At 52.5% G+C, this 11090-nt stretch overlaps 2 protein-coding genes across 2 annotated transcripts in view; one reads left to right on the top strand and one right to left on the bottom strand.

The window, feature by feature from the left end:
- Positions 1-3719, bottom strand: part of AIDA (axin interactor, dorsalization associated) — a 58172-nt gene extending 54453 nt beyond the window's left edge. Inside the window, exon 1 of the mRNA XM_088464270.1 lies at positions 3400-3719. Within this exon, the coding sequence (XP_088320396.1) occupies positions 3400-3509 (110 nt within the window). The 5' untranslated portion in view covers positions 3510-3719. The remainder of the gene's footprint in view (positions 1-3399) is intronic.
- Positions 3720-4059: 340 nt separating this feature from the next.
- Positions 4060-11090, top strand: part of BROX (BRO1 domain and CAAX motif containing) — a 54777-nt gene continuing 47746 nt past the window's right edge. Inside the window, exon 1 of the mRNA XM_088464271.1 lies at positions 4060-4242. The gene's annotated coding sequence lies outside the window, so the exon portion shown is untranslated. The remainder of the gene's footprint in view (positions 4243-11090) is intronic.

The following is an 11090-nucleotide window of genomic DNA, read 5'->3' on the forward strand; positions in this document are numbered from 1 at the left end:
CGTACAGCGATTACTGCTCTCCCGCTTCTTAGCAAACTGGCCACAAGTTCCTGGGCAGCAGCAGGCGGTATGGGTTACCATTCCGCCTTATGTACAATGACCGACTGACGCTGAGACGGCCTAGAACGCACCCATCGCTCCAATTTGTTCCAGAGGGTCTCAATGGGGATATGATCTGGACTCTGAGCTGGCCAGTCCGTCCGGGTTACTGAATTTCCTGTAAACCAGTCCTGCATCGCCCTGGAAACATGGCAGGTGCCATTGTCCTCCTGATATACACATTTGTTGTTTCCGTAGGACTGCGAGTGCAGGGGACGCCCTACCAAGTGTTCTTGTCGAAACCCCCACATTAGTGGCCATTTGGAACTCCTGTGCAATGGTAGGCATGGGACCATTTAGCTTAAACAGGGGTGTCCGATCACTTTTGTCTACATAGTGTATCTTATAAATGAGGACGTCTGTTTGTCCGATTGTGATAAACTCCGCAACCACTGAACCGATGGATTATTTTTTTCCCCGCATTGTGTAGGTCATTTTCCCAGCAGGTGTTAGGCTAAAGTCAGGTACACACTGATACCCCTTTCACCCCACAGATAAAACCCAGGTTATCCTGGGTTGCTTTTAGGTGTAAAAGGGGCAAGGGCTGAATACACAGGTAGTTTGCAGGGTTTAACAAGGGAACGACCCGTTTAAGCCTGCAGTGTAAACGGGTAACAACCGGCTCCAATTTACAGGATGGAGGGTTGCAGATTTTCCAGCGCTTGGCGATAATGTCAGCTCCAAGCGCCTGTAGGCCAGCTCCTCTGCACCAGTGTACAGTGTGAACGGTGCCAACCAAGGAATATAATGGGTCGGTGCCGCAGTCTGACGAGGGTATGTCCCAGGTCTGACCTGGTTTGGAACCTTGTTCCAAATACAGGGTCAGACCTGGGAATTTAGTGTAAAAGAGGTACGATAGATATATCGCATCGCCGGGTGTGTACAGTGTATATGGCTGCGAAGGACGTCATTCACAGACACAGCCTATCTGTGGTGCAGCACAGCAGATGGGCGTTATATACTTTATATACAACACCCATCTGCCGGTGTGTACAGACGATCCGCCGATCGCCCGTACACATGCTGCAGGGACCCAGCAGTGATTGACAGCTCAACTTAGTTTGCAAATTTAAATGCCCGCCTAGTAGAGCTGTCAAGCCTGGCACATCGGGCAGATGAATGGCAAGTGTGTGTGCACTTACCAATCGTCAGATTAGCCAACCAGTCGACCTAGGGTGTACTGGGCTTAAGGATCATCACGATTGGTCGTCAGGAGGCGGTGGGCAAGGCTCTGCACTGCACTGCACTCAGCAAGTCTAAATTAATTTCAGAGAGGAGCCCAGAGCCTGCAGTAAAGAGGGCAGCTGCCGCCTGAGGACACCCATTACACAAGCGCTGGCGTAACTACTGCTCAGGGACCAGTTATGTGCGGTCATCAGGTGGTTCCTGTGCAGGAGGCGCGGCTCAGTACAAGACCCTAGAGGTGGTTCCTGTGGAGGAGGCGCGCCTCAGTACAAGTCCCTAGAGGTGGTTCCTGTGCAGGAGGCGCGCCTCAGTAGAAGCCCCTAGAGGTGGTTCCTGTGCAGGAGGCGCGCCTCAGTACAAGATGCTAGAGGTGGTTCCTGTGCAGGAGGTGTGCCTCAGTACAAGCCCCTAGAGATGGTTCCTGTGGAGCAGGCGCGGCTCAGTACAAGACCCTAGAGATGGTTCCTGTGCAGGAGGCGCGGCTCAGGGAGCTGGTGTCCGTGGCAGAGATCACCAGAGTGCAGCCCACTGAGGGAGGGAGTCGGCCTAGGGAACAGATCACAGACTTCCAGCCGAGCATGGATACGTGTTCTGCAGCTAGTAGCTAATATAGGGGCGTATGTGCTGAGGGTAAGGCGTGCCAACCGACACTGGCAGAGGGAGCTGCTCCACCTGCAGCCGGCCTTGGGGGCAGGTGTGTCTATAGATAGAGTATATAGGAGACAGGTGTCTCTGTGTAGATAGTACTAGGTGTATGTAAGAGGCAGGTATATAGGGGGGTCAGGAGGTGTCTGTATGGATAGTGTTGGCTATATTTAGGTATTTGGTTAAACAGGGTGCAGGTGTACCTGTGTATAGATAGTGCTGGCTATACGGGGTGGGAGGTGTCAGTGTATAGATAGTGCTGGCTATATATAGGTATTGGGTAATACAGAAGGCAGGGGTACCTGTGTATGATAGTGCTGGGTATATATGGGTATTGGGGGGGCAGGGGTACCTGTGTATGATAGTGCTGGGTATATAAAGGTATTGGGGGGCAGGGGTACCTGTGTATGATACTGCTGGGTATGTATGGGCAGGGGTACCTGTGTATGATAGTGCTGGGTATATATGGGCAGGGTACCTGTGTATGATACTGCTGGGTATTGGGGGGCAGGGGTACCTGTGTATGATACTGCTGGGTATATATGGGTATTGGGGGGCAGGGGTACCTGTGTATGATACTGCTGGGTATATATGGGAAGGGGTACCTGTGTATGATACTGCTGGGTATATATGGGCAGGAGTACCTGTGTATGATACTGCTGGGTATATATGGGCAGGGGTACCCGTGTATGATACTGCTGGGTATATATGGGCAGGGGTACCCGTGTATGATACTGCTGGGTATATATGGGCAGGGGTACCCGTGTATGATACTGCTGGGTATATATTATTATTATTATTATCATCCTTTATTTATATGGCGCCACAAGGGTTCCGCAGCACCTTACAAAGTACAAAAACAAATGAGCACACAAGACAACAGTTATTAACAGTACAGACAATGCAGGACAAGTACATGATTTATAAACAATGCTGCATAACACCTAAATAAGCAGCAGGGTGTCAGTAAGCAGTTTTAGGCACCATTGTAAATGAAAGTAAAAGGCAAGAAGAAGCACATGAGGAAAGAGGGCCCTGCTTGTGAGAGCTTACATTCTGAGGGGAGGGTCAGACAAACAGGGGTGACACAGATGGGCTAGATAGTGAGGAAGGAGCATAGAGTAGTGGGTTAGGATGAGCGCTGGAAAGCATTGAGGAAGAAATGGGTCTGGGGTACCTGTGTATGATAGTGCTGGGTATATAAGGGCAGGGGTACCTGTGTATGATAGTGCTGGGTATATATGGGTATTGGGGGGCAGGGGTGCCTGTGTATGATAGTGCTGGGTATTGGGGGGCAGGGGTACCTGTGTATGATACTGCTGGTTATTGGGGGGCAGGGGTACCTGTGTATGATACTGCTGGGTATATATGGGTATTGGGGGCAGGGGTACCTGTGTATGATACTGCTGGGTATATATGGGAAGGGGTACCTGTGTATATGAGGACAGATCACCCCCCGGCCACACTCACATCTGATACTCATCGATCGCCTCCACCAGTTGCCCCCACGAGTCGAAGTCCGTGCCCTTCCTGAAGCTTGCGTTCCACTTGTGCAGGGTCTTCGCTGCCAGGTCGCTCATGTCTGGGGGGAGGGTGCCCGGCCCCCGGGTGCCTGCTCGCTGCTACCGCTCAGGTGCTCATCCTCCGGGATGACAGAGCTCCCGATCCCGCCACCACTGCCTAATGCTACTGCTCCTCCTCTGCAGCCAAGCCCATCACACGGAGGGACAGGAAACCTCGCCGCCCCCGGCCAAACCCAGCCCCTCCCCGGCCGCCCGGCCCTTCCTGCGCCGCCGCGTCCCAGGACTCGTTACAGCTGCCGGACCCGCCCCCTTCCTGACAGACACGCCCCCTCCCGGCCGGCCACCTCCTCTCACTGGCTGACGGCGACACCACGCCCTCGGCCTGCATATTACTCCTGCACGCCGCGCCGTTTCCGTGGCGACCACCCCTGCGTGGAGGTGGGAGTAGTGCGCATGCGCAGTATGCGGCTGGCTGTGGCATGACGTCTTCCACTCCCGGCAGGGCGGGGGCTGTGGGGATGAGTGACAGTTCTGTAGGACCGCCCCCATGTATGTGATCGGCTGGGGGGGACCCGCGCATGCGCAGATGCCTGTCTGACCCTGCGCTCGCCGACGTCATGTGCTTCCTGCACCCAGTGACTGGGAGCTGCCTGCAGGGCGGAGACTCCTTCATGTGTCACAACCAGGAAGAGAAGAGCCTGTGTGCTGTTACAGCTCAGCTACCGAGGGTACTCCGGGCTCCTGGGGGCCACAGTGCTGCCAGGGTGTGCTGAGGGCTCAGCCTCCACAGGTGAGTACCTCTATACCCCCAGTATACCTGTACATGCCCGAACCTCAGGGTGGCACTACAAGTCCCAGCATGCCCCTGTAATTTCTACTCTGTGACAGCGTTCTCCTGTCGTGGCGCCACCGCAAGTGCCAGCGTCCCCCTGTTGTAGCGCCACCCCAAGTGCCAGCGTCCCCCTGTCGTAGCGCCACCCCAAGTGCCAGCATCGCCCTGTCACAACGCCACCCCAAGTGCCAGCGTCCCCCTGTCATAGCGCCACCCCAAGTGCCAGCGTCCCCCTGTCGTAGCGCCACCCCAAGGGCCAGCGTCCCCCTGTCGTAGCGCCACCCCAAGTGCCAGCGTCCCCCTGTCGTAGCGCCACCGCAAGTGCCAGCGTCCCCCTGTCGTAGCGCCACCCCAAGTGCCAGCGTCCCCCTGTCGTAGCGCCACCCCAAGTGCCAGCGACCCCCTGTCGTAGCGCCACCCCAAGTGCCAGCGTCCCCCTGTCGTAGCGCCACCCCAAGTGCCAGCGTCCCCCTGTCGTAGCGCCACCCCAAGTGCCAGCGTCCCCCTGTCGTAGCGCCACCCCAAGTGCCAGCGTCCCCCTGTCGTAGCGCCACCCCAAGTGCCAGCGACCCCCTGTCGTAGCGCCACCCCAAGTGCCAGCGTCCCCCTGTCGTAGCGCCACCGCAAGTGCCAGCGTGCCCCTGTCGAGCACCACCCCAAGTGCCAGCGTCCCCCTGTCGAGCACCACCCCAAGTGCCAGCGTCCCCCTGTCGTAGCGCCACCCCAAGTGCCAGCGACCCCCTGTCGTAGCGCCACCCCAAGTGCCAGCGTCCCCCTGTTGTAGCGCCACCCCAAGTGCCAGCATCCCCCTGTCGTAGCGCCACCCCAAGTGCCAGCGTCCCCCTGTCGTAGCGCCACCCCAAGTGCCAGCGACCCCCTGTCGTAGCGCCACCCCAAGTGCCAGCATCCCCCTGTCGTAGCGCCACCTCAAGTGCCAGCGTCCCCCTGTCGTAGCGCCACCTCAAGTGCCAGCGTCCCCCTGTCGTAGCGCCACCTCAAGGGCCAACGTCCCCCTGTCGTAGTAACTCCTCAAGTGCCAGCGTTGCCCTGTCGTAATGCCACTGCATGTGCCATTGTTGCCCTGTCGGAGAACCACTGCAAGTCCCAGCTTCCACCAGTTGGCGTGCCACGAAAAAATCATACCAGACATCTGCATAGGTGGAGAGTTTTCATCTTCTTTTCTATTTTAAAATGCACAAATCCAAAAGTGAATTAGTGGTAATAAATGTTCAGTGGATCAGATATGAGACGCGCCGGTTTTATTCAGTATAACTTGTAGTCTGGAAACCAGCTGATCCGTCTACGTGTTTTCTTCCAAAGTGACCAATAGTTTCTCTAATTGTCGTATATTATACACTTGTTCTCTTTGTCACATTACTACTTGAACCTTTTTTTCTACCCTTTATTCTGTACCCTGTCACTCTCCTCACTGACTCCCAGGTACCTTCTCTATGTAGGTACACTGAAATGTATTAATTCCATTTTATGCTACCGTCTTCCCCATACCTCCGTCACTAAACCATTCCTGTTGTAGGTTGTACAAAGAGGTGTTAATATTGCTATTATAACACATTCATTTTATTTCTCAACATTGTTCATAGAATACCTATAAAACTCAAAGTACACTGAATTTTTCAGACAGTCTTGCTACCCAGCTGAGCTTACAATCTAGTGTAAGTCCGCCATACACAACCCAGCAGCCTCATCCCTGCCACGTGCAGACCTATGCCTAGCATAACTGCCTAATATCCAACCCTATCTGTCCTGGTATGACAGTCCCACCACAATCAGCCCCGTGCCCACCAATTACACCCTTGTGCCCAGCATATAGAGCCACGTGCCTCGCAGGGTAACCTCATGCCCACATAAACTGCCTAGTGATTAGCATGACACAACCTATATACAGCCCTCTCTTCTCATACAGATACCACTATCCCTAAGTCTAGGGACGCTGGGCCCGAATCGGAGCAGAACGCAATGCTGACGTTTTTCTGTAGTCTGCGCACATGAGTCGCAATGTGCATGCGTCAAGTTTCAATTCCATTGTCGCTGGCAGTGAGGATTTATTGTGGTTGGCAATGGGGATGTGGGGGTTTAATTGCAGGCGTGTAGCAACTGGTTTTCGGGGGCATGTCTCGCCTGCGACTGCGACCCTCCAAACAGTAAAAATGGCTCAAGTGTCTCAGTAACTGCGGCCGTTTGACCATAGGGTTACTCTGAAGATCGATTAACGAATGATCTGTGACCGATGCTGCCATCTTTGTTCGCAGTTACTTGGATTTGCAAAGCCGCCGTTTGGTATCTCAGTACTAATCCCGGCGGCTGCAACATCTCCATACTTGCGCACAGGCGCTGTGTACAAATTCGCAGTGATGTGGGCTTTAGTGCATATTTTTGACATCTCGCTGTCCTATCCTGGTTCTCATCCTACTTATCATATCGCTCTTAGGACCTGATTCAGGGATGGACAAAATGACGATTTTTGTTTTGTATTTATTCGCAGATCGAGCGATTGTTTGGCAGTGCGCATGTGTGACAATCGCACCAATTGATTTGCGATTATGCCTCCGCAGAGGTTCCATTCCCGAAGTGGTTAGAGAAACGCAGGGTGTGTCTTACCGTTTACACGCCATTACGTGGGCGTGCATAAATTATCCATTGCGATGTCCTACGCAGCATGAGAGCTCTCTGTGAGTCAGGAGAGCCGCTGTGTTTGAGACAGGTCAGACCTGCAGCAAGGGCTGCGTGGCTGGTCGATGTGCGTTGATGTTACCGATATTTGCGCTGGTACACGACGTAGGACGCACATGAGCAGGCAGCTGTGGGCGTCCTTATGGTCGAGTGAGTTTTGGAACGATTAGCTTATTTTCGCAGCTGCATTCTGTGCGATATCGCAGCTGTGATCGCATTTTAGTGCATCCCTGATCAGGCCCTTAGTGCTTGTTGCTATGAATCCATCTATTCTTCACTTCCTCTATCCATTGGAGACCACAAGGCTCAGTCCTAGGGCTGCGGCTGTTCTATATCTATCCCTGTTATAGGGAAACGGATAAGCTCCTTAGAATTTTAGTTACCACCTTTGTGTGGATGGCACCCAAATCTATCGATCCCTCTGGATCTCTCAGCGCCTGCATCTTTCTGTCATTTCATGGACACGGAGAAATGTTCCCACCGGCCAACGGCAGCACCTACTGGGTATCGCTATTTCTGCTGGCAACATGACTGTAATTCTTGTACCTCCATCTCTCTCACTAAAGCTGGGTACACGCCTACACAATCGTTGAGCTGTTCTATCGATTGCGACCCTTTCTTTCAATGTCGCAAGAGTGTGTACGCACCTTCGATGGTGTTTTGTCGGACAAGAACTGGTTGAATCAAAGAATCACATCTTAGGGGGATATTCAATTAGGTGCGAAAAGTCCGTTTATGCGAAAAAGTTTTGCTGGTGACGTCTTTTCTCCAGGCAAAAACTTTTCCCCATGTTCAATTCCCAAGACTTTTTGCAGGTGCGGAAACTCAATGCATTGGAATAGGCGAAAAAGATTCGCCTATGAAACCTGTCGAAAAAAAGTTCAGAATTGGGGTGCAAATTTGCGGAAACCACCCTGCACCCTTGGGACAGTCCTCCAAAAGTAACCTGTAAAAAAAAAACATAAGAACACTCCAAAAAAGTACTTTCATTTTGGGGGCAAAAAAAACCCCAAAGTTGGGGGACAAACTTAAAAACTAGCGAAATAGACACTAGGAGACCCCCCAAGTATGCCCCAGGTGTTTGCAGCAGGTGGATTTTTTATGATTTTTTTAAAATTCACTTTAGCAACTTTAAAATATGCTAGCCCCCATTATCATGTACCCCAAATTTGCTGGGACTATTTATTTTATACAAAAAAACAGCTAAATGCTCTTCTTCACCACTTGTGCACAGACGCTAATTAGCAGCTATTGAGATCATATAAGTACCCCAAATACCTTCAGCAGGGATATTCGGGGGTATCTAGAGTGATCCCCAATGTCAATGCATCTTTTGGGGGGTGTCAGGCTGATTTCCCCAAATATGACAGGACCTTTCGCCAGGTCTGAATTTGTCGGGTTCCGTTTTCGCCGATTTCGAATTGAATACGGGGATAAGCGGGGACGAGCGCGATACTTTTTTCCACATGCAAAACCAGCGATGTCGCCGGAAACTCCGGCATGTGAAAAGTACAGGACTTATCGCACCTAATTGAATATGCCCCTAAGTGTCATCCCTAACTTAGAGTTTTCTTTTGTTCCTCGCATTCAGGCCTGATCCTGAGCTGGGAATAGAGTAGAATAGAGCCGGTAACTGTGTACCTGGTCAAAACATAGGGCCTGATTCAGACCCACTCGCGAGCGGCTGTCCGCTCGCAAGTGGGTCGATGGTGTGCACTGCGCATGCGCACGACGGAGGGAGCTCCGTCGTGCGCGAGACGCGACGAGCGAGGGACTTTCCTTCGCTCGTTGTGTCTGATCAAAGGGGGCGTGCTGTCGATGTTGATTGACAGCACGCCCCCTTTGGTGGGCGTGCCGGGGGCGTGCCTCCCAGATGGGGGTGTTCCCAAGGGAACGCCTACCGTCAGAAGCCGGCCCACTGACATCACTAGTGATGTCAGTGGGAGTGATTTTGGCTCTGATAGAGCCAAAATCACTCCGGGCCTTGCGGTTGAAAAACTCAACCGCAGGCTCCGGCTCGCAGTGGCGATGGTCAAGACCATCGCGACCATCAACCTGCACGCTCGTATAGGCTGTGGGTGGTGACCCACAGCTATACGAGCGTCCAGGAGGACGCTCCATAATTATGGAGGTGGGCCCTGATTCAGAGCGAGCGCTCTGGTCAGAGCGTCCGGCTCTGAATCAGGGCCATAGTGCCATCGAATAGGGTGCAAATACATACTTATATGTGCATGTGGGGTTAATACTGGCTGCTCTTACATGCCTTCAGGCGTTTACCGAAGGGTTAGGCACTTAGCCCGACAATTAGGGACAGGCACTTACCAGAGGGTTTGGGTTAGGCACCAACGGGAGGGTTAGGGCGAAGATTGGGGCTAAAAAATCATGTCGACCAATTTCATGTCGACCCTTTGAACCTGTCTACCATTTGTACCTGTCGACCACCTGACCTTTAGTGTGTCTACCTTTTGTCCCAGTCGACCTATTGACTGTCTAATATCTAGCCCCAAAGTGCGCTGTCTTGGAGTTATCCTGGACTCCTCCCTCTCCTTTAAACCACACATTCAGCACCTCTCACAGTCCTGCCGTCTCCACCTAAAAAATATCTCCAGGATTGGACCCTTCCTCACCCTGGGTGCTGCTAAAACTCTCATCCGCTTGCTAGTCATCTCCAGATTGGACTACTGTAACCTCCTCCTGTCTGGCCAGTCTCCCATCTCTCTCCTCTCCAGTCTGCTGCTGCCCGGCTCATCTTCCTCTCCAAACGCTCAACATCTGCCTCCCCTCTCCTACATGCCCTGCACTGGCTCCCCTTCCTCTGCAGATGCCAATTCAAGCTTCTCACACTCACAAAGCCCTCACCCATTCCTCTCCCATTTACATCTCTGACCTCCTCTACATTCACACTCCCACCCGTCCACTTCGCTCAACAAATGCCGCCTCTCATGCCAACTGATTACTTCCTCCCACTCCCGCCGCCAAGACTTTGCCCGCGCTACTCCCCACCTCTGGAACTCTCTCCCTCTCCCCATCAGACTCTCCACCTCTCTACAAATGTTCAAACGGGCTCTCAAGACCCCACTACTTCATCATAGCCTGCCAGCTCTCATCCTAACCCATCTCATGCTCCTTCCTCCCTGTCTAACCCATCTGTGTCACGCCTGTCTGTCTGCCCCTCCCCTTCTGTGTCACGCCTGTCTGTCTGCCCCTCCCCCTCTGTGTCACGCCTGTCTGTCTGCCCCTCCCCTTCTGTGTCACGCCTGTCTGCCCCTCCCCTTCTGTGTCACGCCTGTCTGTCTGCCCCTCCCCTTCTGTGTCACGCCTGTCTGCCCCTCCCCTTCTGTGTCACGCCTGTCTGTCTGCCCCTCCCCTTCTGTGTCACGCCTGTCTGTCTGCCCCTCCCCTTTAGAATGTAAGCTCTCACGAGCAGGGCCCTCTTCCCGCTTCTCCTTACACTTTCTTCTACACCTAACACTTGATTGCTGACTCCCTGCAGCTTATTGTGAGTGCTTTAATCGCTGTTGCAACAATGTATATAAAGTGTCCTTGTCCTGCACTGTAATGTATTGTAAGTCACTGGTTTCTAGTTCACTTATTAGTTTATGTACTATGTAAGGCGCTGCGGAACTCTTGTGGCACCATATAAATAAAGGGTAATAATAATATCTGGGGCCAAACGTAATAGGGTGAGAGTGTAGAAAATGGGAGCGTTTAGCAGTAACCTCTCACATTGGTCGAGTTTTATCTTCAAAATGGGAAAACATCTGGATGAGAAGTTTCTTGAGTATGAAAAACATGGGCGTTTGCTCTGCTGCTTTGTTCTCGGACTCTATTACATTGGTCGAGTTTAAAAAGTGTAAGAAAACTCTCACCCCGTTACATTTTGCCCTTCGTGCCTATCTAGACATTGGCTACTTTTTTACTGTCTATCTGTTAATCCACACCCACTTCAAATGATATTGGCCCGATTTGTCGTTTCCGAGCAAATCCATTAAGTGTCAATGCCCGATTTGCGCGCTCCCGCAGTCGCATGCGATATCTTCTGGTTGCCCGTGCTGCACGGACAATCAGAAGATATAGTGTACAATGCCATGCATCCTACATCGCGCCATCACTCC

Source organism: Taudactylus pleione, unplaced genomic scaffold, assembly GCF_031769625.1.
Source record: "Taudactylus pleione unplaced genomic scaffold, aTauple2 ptg001627l, whole genome shotgun sequence".
NCBI lineage: Eukaryota > Metazoa > Chordata > Amphibia > Anura > Myobatrachidae > Taudactylus > Taudactylus pleione.